The sequence below is a fragment of the Juglans microcarpa x Juglans regia genome, chromosome 1D, assembly GCF_004785595.1.
Source record: "Juglans microcarpa x Juglans regia isolate MS1-56 chromosome 1D, Jm3101_v1.0, whole genome shotgun sequence".
NCBI lineage: Eukaryota > Viridiplantae > Streptophyta > Magnoliopsida > Fagales > Juglandaceae > Juglans > Juglans microcarpa x Juglans regia.
Window position 1 is genome coordinate 30,559,273 of NC_054594.1, and position 19,097 is coordinate 30,578,369.

At 35.8% G+C, this 19,097-nt stretch overlaps 1 protein-coding gene and 1 long non-coding RNA gene across 4 annotated transcripts; one reads left to right on the forward strand and one right to left on the reverse strand.

The window, feature by feature from the left end:
- The first annotated feature begins 4,824 nt into the window (after positions 1-4,824).
- On the forward strand, positions 4,825-13,333 carry LOC121242800 (calreticulin-3-like). Of its 3 annotated transcripts, none has more exons than XM_041140758.1 (14): positions 4,825-5,042; positions 5,368-5,475; positions 6,392-6,584; positions 6,892-7,150; positions 7,301-7,357; positions 7,459-7,506; positions 7,806-7,892; positions 7,974-8,034; positions 10,833-10,900; positions 11,293-11,385; positions 11,470-11,526; positions 11,641-11,724; positions 12,429-12,461; positions 13,026-13,333. In XM_041140758.1, exons 1-14 carry the CDS (start codon positions 4,937-4,939, stop codon positions 13,035-13,037), a joined length of 1,266 nt encoding a protein of 421 aa, XP_040996692.1. In that variant the 5' UTR covers positions 4,825-4,936; the 3' UTR covers positions 13,038-13,333. The 3 variants fall into 3 exon arrangements, 2 of the variants coding, with proteins under 2 accessions (XP_040996692.1, XP_040996685.1); XM_041140751.1 differs by having other exon boundaries at positions 4,854-5,042; positions 11,470-11,540; XR_005935985.1 differs by lacking the exons at positions 11,470-11,526; positions 11,641-11,724; positions 12,429-12,461; positions 13,026-13,333 and having other exon boundaries at positions 4,852-5,042; positions 10,833-10,985; positions 11,016-11,346.
- On the reverse strand, positions 6,646-13,444 carry LOC121242834. Its single transcript, XR_005935994.1, has 3 exons — positions 13,335-13,444; positions 11,254-11,258; positions 6,646-6,685 (listed from the first exon to the last, which is right to left on the reverse strand). It is a non-coding gene; the product is annotated as an uncharacterized LOC121242834 (long non-coding RNA).
- Positions 13,445-19,097: the final 5,653 nt, after the last annotated feature.

Genomic DNA, 19,097 nt, shown 5'->3' on the forward strand with positions numbered 1-19,097 from the left:
AGGTGATGTGTCAGGATCAAAGCATGGAGCAGACACTGGCATGCTGAAGGAGGTTGACTAGACACCGTAGACGCAACGCGGAGCTTGCAACCTCCATAGTTAGGTCCTTGGATTGTATTCCTACATCGTTAGTCGAGTTACGCGAGTTACTCAACGAAGTAGTCCAATAGTGTATTTTGTCAATGTAATTATGGAGCCAGGTCTCTGTTGTTTTGAGATTACAGTCTTCTGATACCCGTGTTGTAATCGTAGATGTTTATTTTGTTAAGTATGCATGGATTATATTTTAACTATTTGAGATATTATAAATTTGGTGTATAGTATTGTTAAAAAAAAAATTATCAGCTACGAATATTGCATAATGCTATATGCATGTTAAGAACATTGCATCTTATATATCATGAACGAGGACACGTAACCTTGTGTTGCATGTTCCGAAGCTTTAGATGTCTGTCCGATCCTAAGCGGAATCTGAGGGGCGTCACATTTGTCTCATTGACACTATTGTTTGTTTGTTATTGCAGATGTTGTTACTATTTATTGTAGATGTTGTTTGTTTTATTGACTGAGTTTCTGAAATTTGAGATTTTTAATGATTTGCATAATTTGGTAACGGTTTGTTTGAATTCCAAAAATAATTTGCTACTTATTATAATTGATTTGTATCTATATTATTTAGGAAAAAGCTTCAAACAGGTTGGGTGTCCTTTCTCCTTTTACATCAGTCAGTGAAATTTCGACACGTAATAGTCTTATAAGAATTACTGTTAGTGTGAGTCCAGCCTCCCATTTCCCATTCCAGATCCCTCACTTCCTTTCTTTTTTCTCCCTTGAAAATCTCTCTCTTCTCTCTTCTCCCTTCTCCCGTCGAAAGCCTATCGTTTCCGTCGAAAACCCATCCCATCCCCTCTTCGTTGAAAATCTCCATCATACTCATTACATCCCATCTCTGGAACCCACTACGAACCCACTACAGATGGATCAATTCATCGACCCATCCCCCGTCTTCTGCCATTTCACTAGTAGAGAAAGAAACATTGTCCCTGCATTCGACTCAACAAATTGCAATAGCAGAAGTTTTTCTTTTTTTTTTTTTTTTTTGAGGACCTACATATATTCCATGTACAATATTTATCAAAATAGATTGCAAATTGTAAATTGAATATTTTCAATCTACAAATTTCATAACCTTTACTCATAGAATTCGGCACCTTCAACAGTATAAATCTTGGGGCCTTTCGAATCACTAATTTCATAATAGGTTCATAGGTTTGTTTACTAGTTGGTGTAAGGGTCGAGAATCATTTTTATGTTGCACAACAATTCCTCACATAAGATTGAGACATTTTCTGTTCTTTGAAGCTCTTCTAATCTTCCTCCATGAATATGGATTCCTGGTGGCGATGGTGAGAAATCAGTGATTGATGTGCCATTTTGTGATGAATGCAACTTACAGATGGATATTCTGAAAGAGATGGTGAGATGTTCGAAGAAGAGAGAAAGATAGTATCTTAATGAGATCGACGGTGGAGAGAGAGGCAAACAAATTAGAAGGAGAGAAGAAGGCTAAAGTGAATCGGATACACTGCATGCCCTTCTATTCTTTATCTTGATAAACTTTTACATATCATATTGTTATTAGTGGGTGTAAAACTTCATTTTACACCCATCTGGCTGGTAGCTCCTACCTATTATTTAGTAGCATATTTGAGAAAAGTCATATACGACATAATTTATATGCTTTTTGGATGTTCACTACCATCCTATACATGTTTATTATGTGCTATTCATTCGTGCGATGAAGTCTTATTGGGCTAATTTTTTTTTTTTTTTGAAACTACAGAATGGACGGGGAAGTGGGTCAGATGATGAGCCCCAGGTGAAGGCAAACAACATGACCAAAAGTTCATCAAGTAGTAACCAGTATCCAACGTGGGACGAATACCAAGATTAGAAGAGGTGTAATCCCTCAATGTGGGATCACATAGCCATTCTTATGGCTGTCGCATAAGAGGAATCTATGGAGCTAGTGGTTGAGCGAATGTCGCAACATAATATTAGCTTATGCGGACGAGACTATATACTCTCAATTCTCAATGAACATCCAAAAATTGTTATAAAATGTTCCGGATGAAAGTATATGCATTCGAAGCGTTATGCAATACGTTATGCGCGGATGCCATTCTTGAAATGACAAGAAAGGTTTCTGTGGATGAAGTTGTTGCAATGTCTACATATACTGTCTGACATGGCCAAGTTCAACGAATCATAGGCGACCAGTTTCAACATTCGAGTGAAATCGTTAATCGACATGTCTATGTAGTGATATGTGCACTATGTCACCTTGCTCCTCAGGTGATTGCACACATGTTCCTGGGGTGGCGCCTTACAATGAAGGCAATCTCATACATTATTCATGGTTCGAGGTAACAATTTCTTACTTTGGGTTAAGGAAAGCGATATGTGGTTGACACTTTTTTAGTGTGATCGGTCTCATTTATTAAAAATTAGAGAACTCACAATTTCATTATATGATTGCAGAAATGTTATGATGCAATTAACAGGACTTTTTTTGACGCATGGGCACCCGCAGAGGTAACTAACACGTATCTATCTCGGCATTATCGAGTTAGCCAAAATGTGCTGGTAGCTTGTGATTTTGAACATGTTATTGAACACATGTTCAGTGTCTAAAAAACAGTTTCAAATTTTGCGATCAATGAATCCATACAGGCTGACAGGGCAACAATATATCGTTGTTACATGTTGTGTCATACATAATATTATTCGTACCATTACACCGAATGATCAAATATGACATTGTTTTACCAATCTACATCGTTATGAGGGACAAACAACTGAAGATAACCCTGGTCATCTGTTGTGTATTCCAGACATGTCATCTGCGTCGGCACAAGCCATGGCTTCAATTAGAGATTCTATCTATAGTATTGTATGACCATAATTGTAAGTGTGGAACATATTTTGGAAATATGAGACTTTATGTTAAATATAAATATTTTTTATTGGCGAACCTGTTAAATGAGAAATGTAACTGATGTTGAAGTTGGATGTAAATAGATGTAGAAGATCGAATATTGATTTTTATCATTTTTATGAACACACTCGCAATAAAAAATTTTATAATGAGGGGAGCATGAGAATGTCGTATTAAAAATTGATAAAACTTGAGTTTTTGACAAGTTTGGAATTAAATAATTTCTGTTTTCAAATAATTTTAAATGAGCAAACCTGTTTTTATAATTTCTAATTTTTATTGTAATTTCGAACGGATTGAATTAAATAAGTTTTGGAATGCCAAAAAAAATGCGAAATAACGCACCTGTGGGTTGTCATCATAATATATAGCAAAAGATTGATTTTTACCGATTTTGATTTAAATAAATTTCTCTAAAAATTTTTTGTGCAAAATTCATTTTTAAAGGTGTTGGGAATTATTTCTCATAATAATTGTATTTATCACTCCTACGTATAAATAAAATCATTATTTCACCATTATTACTAATAAAATCAATTATTAATGGGACTCACACATTTTTCAACTTCCTATTCAAAAGTCAACAACTCAACATACTTCATATAACCAAACAACTTACTCTCAATGGGACCTACAAACCAACTCCAATCTTTACTCACAACTATTAACAACTTTTCTCAACTCTTCTTAACACTTCTTATTATCCAAACACAACGTAACTTATAAAAAATCATAATATTGATATATTTTCTTGCTAAAAGTTTTCAAATTCACGATTTACTTGTCTGTGGATATGAAAAATATTCTTTATTTTGAATTTTTCTATTTAGACTATAGTTACAAGTTACAAGTTACAAATCAAATGGCTTTGGGTTGTGTTTGGTTGTTGAACCAAACTCAAATTATCTCAATTCATCTCAAATAATCATTGATGAGACTCACTATTTTTTCAACTTTTCATAAAAAAGTTAAAACTCATTTCAAGCTACTTCATACATTTTAATCTAAAAAGTTAAACCCATCTCAATAGGACCTACAAAATACGATTATTTACAACTCAACTTATCTCAACATCCAAACGTAATCCTGGTCAACACAATATTGATTTTAAACCTTTTTTTCTCAATAAAAAAAATAGTCATTTGAATTCTAAATTTACAATAACACAATAATGATGAGAAGAAAATATTTAAAGAAGAGTAATGTTATACTTCATACTCTCATCTTATTTTCATCTTACTATGTAAGATGTGTCATATTTATCAGTATTAGATGATAAAGAATCATCCAATAAAAGATCATATAATAGTAATAAATGTGTCACATCTTACATAGTAGAAGAAAAGTAGGATAGTAGTGGCGTATAAAATTTTCCATATATATTAAATGAGATATGGTTCCGTTTGGATGCGAAAATGTTTTATTTTATCTCATATCATCATTATGACTTTTCTATATTCTCACACAAAATATAATAAACAATTCAATTTTTTCAAATTCTAAAACAATAATAATATTAAAAAATAATATTCTACTAATATTTTATTTAGTTTTTAAATTTCATGTAAAATTATTTTATTTTATCTCATTATCCAAACCGCATCATAATGTTTTATATGAAGACATAAAAAATAAAAACAAAAATAAATATAAAATCATTTATCTATTATTAATCAAATTATAATACCGTATTAAAAATAAATAAATAAATAAATAATAATAATAATAATTAAAGAGGAAAAAAAAAAAAAAACCCAACTTGTGTCGAGGTTTGACTTGGGAGTCGTTTTCCATTACCCGCACCCCACGCCTTGCTCCAACATTTTTCTTTTCTAGAAACCTCTAATTTATCATTTATAAAAGTCTCCGAGTCTCCTCTCACTTGGCGTGGTAGCAGTAGCAGTGGTCCACTCTCTCTTCCATTCGCAAAATCCATAAATGGGAAGAGGAAGAGCTCTTCTTCTGCTTCTTCTAGTAACCCTCACTTCTCTCCTTTTCTTCCGCTCTGCTTCCTCTGAGATCTTCTTTGAGGAGCGATTCGAGGGTACGTACTTTCAATCTTCTATCATTCTGTGAGAATCTTTTTCAATTTTAGCTTCGCTATGTTTAATGGAAAGAGAGTAAAAAAATTGTATTTGGAGGTTTTTTGCAAATTTAGATTTATATAATTTTATAAAAGATTTGTTGACGATTGCTTCAAAATGAGCGATTGATCAAGAGGCACGGAGAGATGTTCGGCAGTCAATAGTAGCTTTTTATTACCTCCTACTCATTTTGAGTCCGAAGAAAATACGCGTGTTTCTGTTGCGCTTATTTGATAGGGATTAATGTTATTTTCTGAACATTTTATGTGATTCTCGTGGAAAAAGATGGGTGGAAGAGCCGGTGGGTCTTATCGGACTGGAAGAGGAGCGAAGGGAAAGCGGGCACATTTAAGCACACGGCAGGAAAATGGTCTGCGGATCCTGACGATAGAGGTATCTGAAGTAATATCATGTGCCTAATCCTGCCTTTTTAGGGATAGAAGTATATATTTGTTTCAAGTCTTGAATGTCCTTTAAAAATGCTGTTAATGGATTACTTTTTTTATTTAAATTAATAAAACTCCATTAATCAATGCCAAAGGTGCATCCAGGCACATAGGGTGTATACAAGAAAGTTTCCATATAAGAGTAGAAAAAGGTACAAGAAAGTCATGAAAATTTACTACAAAGTCTAAATGGTGTTAATGAATACTTTTTTCTTTTAAAGAAAACTCCATTAATCAGCTCAAAAGGTGCATCGAGGCACACAGGGTGTATACAAGAAAGTTTCCATCGAAGAGTAGAAAAAGTTACGAGAAAGTCATGTAAAGTTAGCAAAAAGTCTAAATAAGATGTTGAAAGGAAAAGAGTATTAAAAACTTAAATTTTTGAGCATCTCGAATGTCTGTTCACTATCCTCAATATTCCTATCATTCATTTCCCTCCAAATACATCGTACCAGACAAGTAGAACCATGTTTTAAATTGGCGATTATATTTTAGTCGAAGAAGCAAAGGCATATGTGAATTTTAGCCTATGCAATTAAATTTATTTATTTTGCTGAAATTATATCAATTGTATTGTTTGATAAAGATTTAGTAAAGATTTAGAACAAGAAAGATGCGGGAAAAGTGCATTTAAAATTTTGAGATATGCTTGGTCCAAATAGCTGGCAAAAATAATTCAAATAGCTGCTGAAATTGGAGAGAAATCCCCATACTTTTTGTACCATCATCTCTTTGTGGTTTTCATTTAGAAGTCACTCTAGATGTTCCATTATTGTAGCCTTTGATACCACATCAGTCTGTCCACTGGTCTGAATTGGGATTTTGGAATTATAGTAGATATTGATGATGCCTGGAAATCACAGGTCTTCAGACATATAATGATGCAAAGCATTATGCAGTATCTGCAAAGGTACCAGAGTTCAGCAATGAGAATAGAACTCTCGTAGTCCAGTATTCAATAAAGTTTGAACAGGACATTGAATGTGGTGGTGGTTACATCAAGCTTCTTTCTGGATATGTCAATCAGAAGAAATTCGGTGGTGACACTCCTTACAGGTCTGTCAATTGTTTCATTTGTTTGGAACACGTTTTTAGAATTTTCATTTTCTGGTTACAGTGTTCAACATCTGCATAGAAAAATTATCCTATTTACCATACTCTCTGGTTTTCTTGACACTGGAATAATTTATATATATCGGAATTTTTCATTTTTTGCTATAAAAAATTATATAAATCTGGTTGCATTGAAGCTCGCCGTTTTATGGGTGTTTAATGTCATTTTCTAGTTCCTACTATATGTGTGTGTGTGTGTGTAGGGAGGGATGAAAGTAATTCTACTGACTGGTCACATTTTATTTTGCAGTTTCATGTTTGGACCAGATATATGTGGCTCGCAGACAAAAAAGCTCCATGTTATACTTTCTTACCAGGGGCAAAATTATCCCATTAAAAAGGATCTACAATGCGAAACAGACAAGTTAACTCATTTTTACACCTTTATTCTTAGGCCTGATGCAAGTTACAGCGTCTTGATTGACAATCGAGAAAGGGATTCTGGTAGCTTGTATACAGATTGGGATATCCTTCCTCCAAGGAAAATTAAGGATGTCAATGCAAAAAAGGTAATTTTCTGAGTTTCTACTAGTTAGTGACTCGGTGATAAAACTGACTGAAATATGTAATCAGAAATATCACTATATGATTATGGAGAATTCTTTAGCTATCTGACAAATATATGAGGTCTTTCCTTTATTAACTTGCATTCCCCTCAGCCTGCAGACTGGGATGATAGAGAGTACATTGATGATCCTAATGATGTCAAACCAAAGGTATCATACTGTTCTTTAGTTTTTCACTCGATGACAATCATCTCTTAGGTGTAATTTACCATTTAAGTAATTCACTCCTTCAAAATTTCTTGATATTGCAGGGATATGATTCAATTCCAGCTGAAATTCTCGATCCAAAGGCCAAAGAGGTGTGCAGATTGGACACGTATAACAATCAAGTTTATGTTCCATATCTCACTAAGTGGGGTTTAGTGTTGATGTATTTTGTAGAAGGAAGTCTTTTCTGCTAATCATGCATGTTACCTGTAAATATAGACACACACACACACACACACACACACACACACACACATATATATTAATTATGTTACATCTTGATGGTACAATGGTAGTCAGAAGAATAAATAATTTGTAATCTGGGTTAACTGATTGATAAATCTTGAATGGGGTTAGTGATTTTCTTTAACTTCTTTTTATCTGTTATTAGCCTGCTGACTGGGATGAAGAGGAAGATGGAATATGGAAGCCACCTAAGATTCCCAATCCAGCATACAAAGGACCATGGAAGCGCAAGGTGCTTTAAGCTGCACATTGAAAGTTCAATTTCACTTTTTATTACGTATTTTAATTTCTTGGAATTTTTGCTATTCTACAGAAAATCAAGAACCCCAATTATAAGGGGAAGTGGAAGAAGACTGCATGGATTGATAACCCAGGTACAATTCTGTGCTTCAGCAGTTCTTGGTGGCTAGGTAGTATCATGCATGCGAGTATCATGCATGTAGGACTAAACTAGTTGGCTAGCCATGTTCTTCACATTCAAGAATAGAAGCATTTGCTATTGACTTCTACCGTCACAAAAATAATTGCGCATCAGTAATCATGGTGTTCACACTATCATTCTAATTATATTAGTTTAATATTTTCACTCCAGTGCTAATTTAATTGTGAATATTGCCATCACCATTGTTGTCACTATTGTTGACCTTTCCACTTTTTGCTTGATCTTTAAAACCCCCTTGTTTCCAATTGATTTTCACTTAGGTGAAAGATCAACAAGCTCCGAAATCCATGAAATTGATGTTATCTTACATAGCAATTATTTACTTTGATAGCATGTGATGATAGTGCATCAACGGATGAATCTGGTTCATCATTGGAAAGTGGAGCGTATATGAAAGCTTCCCCATAAATGTAAAAATGTCACTTGGGATCTTTCCAGATTTGTTTCTACACAACTGATAATCTTGGGAGGTCTTGTAATGATAATCTACTTTCTTTACGTTGACAATTATTTCCACTAAGCCGAGAGCTATCCTCTTGAGGAAAATTCATGTTAGGAGACAAATATGTCAAATTATACTCAACTATCACAGTACAGTAGGTTAAAGATTTATTTCCCCCGTGTCCATTGAAAAACTTTGTACATATATCATCGGTCTCTATTATCTCATAAAGTGCAAGATACTTTTCAAGTTTTTTCATCTTTGCTTGGAAAAATCAATTTCAAGAGTTGGTGTTGCGAGTCTCAATCTCTATATGCACTACATCGAACAAATGAGGATCATTTTCCACAAGGCCTCGCTATGATGACTATCAAATCGCCATTTCCAGCATGCTAGCAAATCAACCACCTGTTGTATAAACATTGGTTCTAAGTGAAAGTTACTTATTATGGGGTAGAGAGTGAGTTAGAAGCAGTTATTATGCCTCCCTCTTTGAACATGATTAATATGTTCCTATTCTCATTCTCCTTCTCTCTCTCTCTCTCTCTCTCTCTCTCTCTCTCTCTCTCTCTCTCTCTCACACACACACACACACACACGCACGCAATGGTGTCTCAGTTTTTGAAGAGTGAAAGCATCCAGATATTCAGGCACTATCATGGAGGAATGGATGGGTACCGCCACCCACCCCCCCCCCCCCCCCCCCCCCCCCCCCCCCCCCCCCCCCCAAAAAAAAAAAAAAGAAAAAAGAAATAAATCTCATTGTTTCTCACCCAGAAAGAAAAATATATGTATCTAGATTATTATTAAAACTCAAAGATTCTAGTCCTAAATCTTAAGAAAATTTTCTAAAGCTCATAATTTTGGCCCCCCAAAAAAAGAATAAAAGTTAAAGACATATCTTTATTATTATTATTGGAGAAATGATTTGTACTAGTCCCAAATAGACAAGCCCTTGTAAAAAAGTGGACCCCACCTTAAAAAAATGTAAAAAAAACTATTCTTTATTAGTGGGACCCACTTTTTGACAAATGGCTTGTATGGAGCTTGTTTATTTGGGGCTTGTACTTAGCATTGCTCAATTATTATCTGCTTATCTGCTTCTTTCTTCTACATGACCAGTGAATCTCTTTCTCCATTAACTTTTGTTGCCTCTCTTTATTTTTCCTCATTGGGCTTCAGCTCCTCTCTTTCTCACTACCAGTTTGATTGTCTGTAGCTCTCTCAAGGCGTATCTTTCTTTCCCCCCTCTGACTCGTGGAGCTTGGGCTCCCTCAATCTGTCAGTTACTTGATAATCAACCAACCATCTAGGGATGAGTTGGATGGCTGAAGAATTTGTATGCTGACGGCTGTTTGTTCTGGCGTCGGTAGTGGTTGATGATGCTTAGCTCTAGGTTTGGTGAAATAGACTGTACTTTCAACAACTTAACTGGAAAAACATAAGAAATCTCTTATCAAAAAAAAAAAAAAAAAACATAAGAAATGATAACATGTATTAGAAGGCTTTTTTTTTTTTTTTCTTTTTTTGTGCTTGGAAACTAGGAGTGGATTGTACTATTTGGTTCACGTCAGAACAATCGTGTCTGGGATCATTTGCATGGTAACAATGATTGTAAATATTCTTTATTAAAAGGTTCCTAAGTTGCCCTGAATAATTTTTTGGTATTCTGACATTCATATGCAAGTGCATGTTAGTGGTCTAGAAAAAAAAAGTTGCTGGTTAACGAATCTAGATTTTTTCTCTTTTCTTTCTGACCCTTCTTTTTAGGGGTTGGGGGTGATTTAATGGTCCATTTGGAAACACAACTATTCTAAAGTATTCTCAGATATTGCTTTCCCAAGTATCATTCAAACACAGAACACTTTTAGTTTCAAATCTTCAATTTTTTCATTTAATCATTACTTTAATTATTACAACTTTCTCAAACTCCCAAACAAAACACAAAAGTAATACTACTTTTTTAAATTTTTAAAAAAATAATATTCAAAAAATATTTTAACTTTATAATATTTTTATTCAACTTTTTCTCCCTTATTTTTCAAAACCTAATAAAACATCTTAACTTAAATCATTTCACTGTTATTCACAGATATTTTAAGATATTTTATTATCCAAATGGGCCCTTAAAATGATGCACTTTTGTCTGGGTTTATTTTTTTTTTGAGTTGTGTACAACTTGTTGAGAGGCCAAATTATTAGCTCAGGGGACAACTTATTTCACCTTTCAACTATTAATATTGATTCTGGTTTTCTTTTCTTTTTTGGTCTTTCTTAATTTCCTGCAGAGTTTGAGGACGATCCCAACCTTTATGTGCTCAAGCCAGTAAAATATGTAGGCATTGAAGTTTGGCAGGTAGGTGCCATGACTTATTCGTATGGAGCCTGACAATATACATTACGTGGAAACACAATTAGTTGCATCCTTTACTACCAGCAAGGCGAAGAACCTTGCTGTTTTCTATTTCAAGTTAAAAGGGAAATGTAGATTTGTTAATCTGAAGAGCAAAGTTGCTAACTGATTGATGATTAGTTGTTAAGCCTCTCTTTCTCTTGTTTAGAAACATGGTAGTTGGGTATCTCCAAAGCATCCAGTCTGGCAGGTTTTGAATATTGTTGAACTTACTAGGACTCATTTTTATGTCTTAGATTGCACTGCCTTTGATATGTTTATTTTTCTAGCTTTAATGGCCTTAAAGAATGTTTAACTTTTGCTTATAGTTGGGAGCTGAATCAATCTTATTGCAGGTAAAGGCTGGTTCAGTTTTTGACAACATTTTGATTTGTGATGACCCAGAGTATGCAAAACAAGTAGTAGATGAGATATTTGCGAATAGAGAGGTGAGCTGTTGCTAGAGAGTTTAATTGTCACTTGGCTTCAAGACTATGTCTAACTTGCTTGCCTATTATACTTTGAGATTTCAGATTGAAAAGGATGCCTTTGAGGAAGCAGAGAAAGAGAGAAAAGCCAGGGAAGAAGAGGTGATTCACAGGAAGTTAGATGCTTTCGGAATTTTTCTATTGACAGATTGTTTCACCAACCAGTGTTCTTTCTGAATATGTTATTGTTTACTGTGTAATTGAACGATTATGTAGGAAGCTAAAAGAGCTAGAGAGGAAGGTGAACAGAGGAAGAGGGATAGGGATCGTCGGTATGGAGATAGAAGGCGCCACAGGAGGGTAATGTATCTCATGATCTTGTCTCATCTACAAAGTATAATTTCACATATATCAGTAGTTTGTGGATTTTGAATGGTCGCCTTATTTAGACTGGACACGGGATGTTGATACATTTTAAGGAGTTGAGTTACAATTCTAATGGCTTTGAAATATTATGAAGCCTAGCTTGTTCTCTTCAAATTTATGGCATGTCAAAATTAACTGATTGGGAGACACTGATACTTGGTAGAGAATGTGATAAAATTTTTGGCAAATTAGAAAAGAAATGTAATTTTGAGCATCAAGTCTCTCCTCAGAGACCAAATGTGGCAGAAGAAAAATGTAGTCTTATGGAGGATTAGTTTATTGGTGCAACATTGAGAGAAAATATAGGCTGGAGCTCTGTTAAATGGTTGTGGAAGTAAAAATGGTCAAATGATATACAAATTAAAGAAAGAAAGGATGTAGTGGTAGATCATATATGGAGGCAGATGTGGCAAAGTATTTGATGCGATCGTTGCATTGGTTTTTGTAACACTAAAATAGCATGCATGTTTTTATTGAGATGTAGAGTACCCTTAATTTAATCAAATCTAATGTGAGACAGATTTATCCCGCTTTCGATTTCTCTTCATTAGGTCAACTGCAAATAGTACTAAAAAAGCATAGGCTGATGGCTATGATGATTTGTTGTTACTTTTAAAACATTAATTTTCTGTTTGCAGCATGATCCACGGGATTACATGGACGATTACCATGTAAGCATGAATCTCTCTCTCTCTCTCTCTCTCTCTCTCCCCCCCCCCCCCCCCCCCCTTTCTGGTGTTTTCTTCGGTCCTATTTTGTAACTTTATTAGCCTTATTTTTTTAACTGTGATCGTGTTTCAAAGTTGGAAGTGCTCAAAGTGAGCTTTAATCGTTTACATTCAAAATGGATCGTTGCTTTATATCTAAGCCTGATCAAATTGGTTTCCATTCAAAGAGGAACCTGAAGAAGAAACTTAGCTGTCTCACTTTTTATATTGCAGGCAATAGTCTAGGCTCTCATCTCATGCTAATTAGAGATCTCTGTACACCAACAAAAGTTAAAATTTCAAATCCAAGTCACAGCCCAGGCGAAAAAAGGAAAACAAATCCCATAATGTCAATCTGAGTCTTTCTTGCTAGTCATCCTATAATATTAATGGCGGGCTTGCAAATTTGATTTTTCAATCCCATAAGCCACACATTGTTACACAAGATATCTTGCGTAGTCTGAAAGCATATTTTGATCTAAAACCTGACGCCTTTTTCTCAATATTAAAATCTTCTTGATCTTGCAGGATGAACTCTAAGGCATCCAATGCAATTTTCACACTTGTATCACATCTAGGCAAAAGCAAGTGTTTAACATTTCGAGAGAAGCGTAGTTATTTTCGACGGAAGGATGTCCGCCCTGTGTTGTTGTATGGTTAATGTTGTAAAACTGATTGTGGAGGAGGCGGCTGTGGTGTTAGATCAGTTAAAGCTTGGATCCATTAAAGCTGGTATTACGGGCCTCCACCATGGATTTATGGTGTATGTTGGGAACAGGATCGAATTTGGATTTTGTATCTGATGTTCATTTGAGACCATAAACAATTAGCTTTAACGGATGTGGGGTATGATGTAGTGATGGGTCATTTTGGTCTCTTTGTTTGTTTCTGTATGTTTGCTTTCCCTTTTCTCTATAGACTTTTCCAAATGAGAAATGCTTTAAAAAGTTCACCAAATGGGATTTTTTTTTTTAACCGAATGATTAAAAAAATATTTTTTAATGATGTTGTGAATTTTATTTTTTTTAAAAATATTTATGATGATTAAAAAAATACATGAAAAAAAAATTTACACTATTCGGTAAATTTTTTGGGTCTTGAATTCGGGACCGCAGCAGTAATCTTAAAAAAGAGATTCAATTGCATGTTAAGGGACTGGGTCTTATCCATATTCTAGTTCTTTCCTAGGTTGAATATGAGGCTTCTTTAAATAAGGTAGCCTAGTAATTTACTTTCTTTGTAAATGTGATGGTTTTGGGATAACTGAATCTAAGAAATGAAAAGGTCTTTCTGTTTTTGTTGAAAGGAAAAGTGGAGATTTGGTTTTAGTCGATAAACTTAATGTACAGTCACAATGCTAGTAAGTATTATTGAATGTTGTAAATTAGTAGTTGGTTGTTTCTCGGGAAAAAGAAAAAAAAGGAAGTGGTGGGTGGTAGATGCATTCGTATGATGCCCCTGTGGTTGGTAGTGTCAGAGGACATGGTTGTAATTATTATAGTTTAAGAATGTACAATGGTCATCTGTAAGTAGTATGTATAGGAAGTTGAATGTTAATGAAGATAAGAATTCATTCTCTCTATGTTCGACTACATGGTATCAGAGAAAAGCGTAGTCAGCTAGTGGTGGATGTGCGACGGAGCTAGTGGTAGTTGTGGTTGTGCGACGGAGTTAGTGATGGTTGTGCAACGGAGCTGTGGTATCACCATCGTTGTTTGTGGTGGTTAGTGGCCGTTGTTCTCTTCGTTGTCGGCTGTCAGTAGCTGTTTCAAGCTTTTTCCAGTGACCTCAGGTGTCGTCTCCGGTACTGGACACTAAAATCGAGATTGCCGGCATTTTCTGTGCACACCGATGAGTCTCCCGTCGTCATCGGCTGTCGATAGCCCTGTTTATCGTCGGCGACGTCGATGTCTCGGAGTGTTTGGTTGCAGGTATCGACTATCCTATCCTCGACTATGTATGCCCCCAATTTGGTGTAAGTTCTTATTTCTATCTAGAATAGCATCCGTTTGGTAACAAGTATAAGGTAAGCTTATTCCTGTTTAGGATAGGTTATCCTCGTTTAGGATAACTTATTCCAGTTTAGGGTTAGTTTTTGAAGTCGGTACCAGCGATACTCGAAAACAGGCTAATACAACCCGGTTCAGACTTGAAACAGAGCGGTTCAGACTCGATATAGGTTGATTCTGAACCGATATTTGCTTGTTTTTGCCGGTACAGGCTTGTTTTGACCAATACAGATCCGAAATTTGGGTTTTTCATCTGAGTTTCTACTTTTCTAGATTGTGTCTCCCAGTTTTTCATCCATATTTCATATTTTGTGTGGATTTTTTGTCGCCAAGCTTAATTGTTGTGATACTTTTCTCCATGACAACTAAATTTGAGTCAATATCTCTTGCACCAAATATTAGTATGCCTATGACTTCGGTGAAGTTGAAAGGAAACAACTATATGTTGTGGTCAAAATCTGTTGAAATGTTTTTGAAAGGCAAAGGTCTTCGTCGTACTTACTTGGTTGATCCAATGCCTGAGTCAGCTAATTCTACATTTGCTCAATGGGAGCAAGAAGATGCTCAAATACTGTCCCTAATGTTGACCAATATTGAGCCTAATATTTGTGCTAGCTTAATACATTTTGACACCGCTCAAGAGGTGTAGAGGCATCTCAAACAGATGTATTCGGGTGCTGGGAACATCACCCGTATTTATGAGTTGTGTCAGCAATTCTTTAGGTTGGAACAGTGTGCTTTGGGCAAGGAAGAATATTATTCTCAAGTGATAAGCATATGTGAAGAACTCAAAATGTATCAACCTATCACTTCTGATGTTTCAAGTATGCTAAAACAGCGGGAAGATTTTAATGTTGTTCGGTTTCTTGTTGGCTTAAAACTTGAGTATGAGTTAGTGCGTTCTCAAATTCTGCCAAGTCCACAGCTTCCCTCATTTCTTGATGTGTTCTCCCGACTTCAGCAAGCCACATTATCTGGACAAGGATCTCAGTTTTCTTCAGATCAGAGTAATGAGAGATCCACTTTAGTTGCCTCCTATGTTGCTTCTTGTGGGCGTGGAGGCCAGAGTGGTAAAGGTGCACGTGGGGGGCGTGATGCCAGATGAGGTCGTGAATCTCGTAAGTGCACTCATTGTGGTTGCACTAACCACTCGGTGGACTATTGTTGGGATTTTCATGGTAGACCATCTGGGTCCGTTAATCAAGCTATTTGCCAAAATACTACATCACCGTCAACAAGTTCCAACCCGACTCCAGAGATGATTAGCATATTGAAGGATGAGTATGATCAGTTTTTGGGTCGCACACGAGCGACTTCATCTTCCATAGCTACTCGTGCCCATTCAGGTACAGTGTGTGCATGTCTTATCTCATCTACTCAAGATTCATGGATCATCAATTCAGGAGCTAACGAACATTTGACCGATTTGTCTTATTCCTTATCTAAGTTAGATACTTTGACATCTCCAAAGAGTGTTACTCTTGCTAAAGTTACAGACATTGGATCCACTAACATCACCGATTCTATATCCTTGTCATCTGTTCTATATGCTCCTAGTTTTCCCTTTAGTTTGTTGTCCATTAGTAAAATAACTCAAACTCTTCAATGTTATGTGACATTTTATCTCTCTGTATGTATCTTTCAAGATCTCAAGACAGAGAAGAAGATTGGTACGGGGCATGAAGCTGGTGGTCTGTATTACCTTGATGTCAAACAGTCACCCACTCGAGCCCTCACATCCTCATCATCTGCTTTTGAATGACATTGTCGCCACACCCATCTCTCTCTTTTGAAACGTCAAGTTAGGAATCTTGAAAATGTATATTCCTTTTCTTGTGAAGCATGTCAGCTTAGCAAACACCATCGTGTGTCTTTTGTACCTCGAGTTGATAATCGAGCATCTAGTTCTTTTGAATTGGTTCACTCTGATATATGGGGACCCATCAACATTGTATCAAACAAGTTTCAGTATTTTGTTACATTTGTTAATGACTATTCTCGTATGACATGGTTGTTTCTGATGAAGGCACGATATGAACTTCTTTCCATATTTAAAGTATTTCAGAAAGAAATTAAAACTCAATTTAGACAAAAAGTTCAAGTTTTGCGTTCTAATAATGCTAAAGAATACCAATCTAGTGCATTTGCTACTTACTTAAGTAATAAAGGAATTGTTCATCAAACTTCATGCTCTTATACACCCCAACAGAATGGAGTGGATGAACGCAAAAATTGCCATTTGTTAGAGGTAACCCGAGCACTGTTACTGCACATGCATGTTCCTAAACGTTTTTGGAGTGATGGTGTTCTTATTGCGTGTCACCTTATTAACCGTATGCCTTCATCAGTTCTCGATGGTTCCTCTCCCTTCTCTATCTTGTTTCCTTCCTCTCCACCTTTTTCTCTCCCTCCAAAAATTTTTGGGTGTGTTTGCTATGTTCATAACCTTGACCCAGGCTTTGATAAGCTTGATCCACGTGCTACCAAGTGTTTCTTTGTTGGTTATTCCCAGACTCAAAAAGGATATCGCTGCTATAATCCTGCTCTTAGACATTACTTCACTAGTGTTGATGTCACCTTCTTTGAGTCCATACTCTATTTCTCGGCAACATCTTCAGTTGTTGAGTGTGATCCTCTACCATTACCTACGAATACCCTTTCTCCTGCACACTCACCCACATTTACCCAATCCTTCTTAGTTCCTTCCCTTGTTCCTTTATAGGTGTACTCATGTCGCGTGCGGCCCTCGACTCCTACGCCTCCACCAACCTCGTCTCTATCTTTAGATCCCGAGTCTCCACCTATTGCTCTCTAAAAAGGTACTCGTTTTTGTGTTACTCGACATCTGATTACCCAATATGTCTCCTGTCATGCCTTATCTTCATCTTTTTCATGCTTTACTTCTCAACTTTCAAAACTTTCTGTTCCTAAGACAGTTCGGGATGGTTCTGTTCAACGTCTGAAAGCCAGCTTAGTTGCTAAGGGTTACACTCAAACTTGTGGCATTGATTATGACTTTTTTCTTGGTTGCCAAAATTTCTTCTATTCGAGTATTGATCTCTCTTGTTGCTAACTTGGATTAGCCTTTATTTATGCTGGAGGTTAAAAATGCATTCCTACATGGTGACTTAAATGAGGAAGTGTATATAGAGCAACCACTTGAGTTTGTTGCTCAGGGGGAGTATCGAGGTACTGTGTGCAAGTTAAAAAATGCATTATATGGTTTGAAACAATCTCCTCGAGCAAGGTTTGGGAGGTTCTCTGATGCTGTATTAGCATTTGATCTTCATAGATGCCAAACAGACCACTCGGTATTTCACCTACACAATGATGCAGGTCATATCTTGTTGATTGTATATGTTGATGACATTGTAATTACTGGAAGTGACTCAGCTGGAATTGTTAGGCTGAAACAATTTTTACATGATCAGTTTCAAGCAAAAGACTTGGACAAACTTAGGTACTTTCTTGGAATTGAAGTTGGTAGATTTAAAAAAGGCATTAACCTATCTCAGAGAAAATATGTACTTGACATTCTGGAAGAAACTAACATGTTAGGTGCACGACTTATTGACACTCCTATAAACCCAAACCATAAACTTTTGAAAGATGAAGGGGAGTTGTTTGGAGATCTAGGTCAGTATCAAAGACTTGTTAGAAAATTGAATTATTTTACTATCACTAGACCTGATATCTCTTATGCAGTGAGTGTAGTGAGCCAATTTCTATAAATGTCCAGGATTTCACATTGAGATGCTGTAATCCATATTCTTCGTTATCTTAAGCGAGCTCCTGGTCTTGGACTATTGTATAGACCAAATGGATACCTTAGAATTGAAGCTTTTTTAGATGTTGATTAGGCTGGATCTCCTTCAGATAGAAGATCGACTACTGGATATTGTACCTTTGTGGGAGGTAACTTGGTTACATGGAAGAGTAAGAATAGCTCGGTCTAGTGCAGAAGTCGAATACAGAGCAATACACTACTAGTGAGCTGACATGGTTACAACTTTTTCTTCAAGAGATTGGGTTTCCAGCTCCTGTCCCTATTCAGTTACTTTGTGATAACCAAGCTGCAGTGCATATTGCATCAAATCCTGTATTCCATGAGAGGATTAAATACATTGAGATTGATTGTCACTTCATTTGGGATAAGATACTAAGTGGTGACATTTCTACATCCTTTGTGAAGTTTGCTGATCAACTTGCAAATATATTTACCAAACCACTATATTGTAGTTGGTTAAAACTTATTTGTTCCAAACCAGGTTTATATGATATATATGCCCCAGAAGGGAGAGTGTTAGAGGACATGATTGTAATTACTATAGTTTAGGAATGTACAATGGTCATTTGTATGTAGTATGTGTAGGAAGTTGAATGTTAATGAAGATAAGAATTCATTCTCTCTCTCTATGTTCGACTACAGGTAGAACCAATCGATTCGAGTTGAATTCAAACAAGGTACTTGAATTGATTAGCATGTTTACTCTTCAAATTTGGCTCGAATTTAAATAAGACTCAATATTGTTGTTCGAACTTGACTCGTTAAGTATTAATATTGGTTGAATTCAGCTCAAACCCTAGTAGC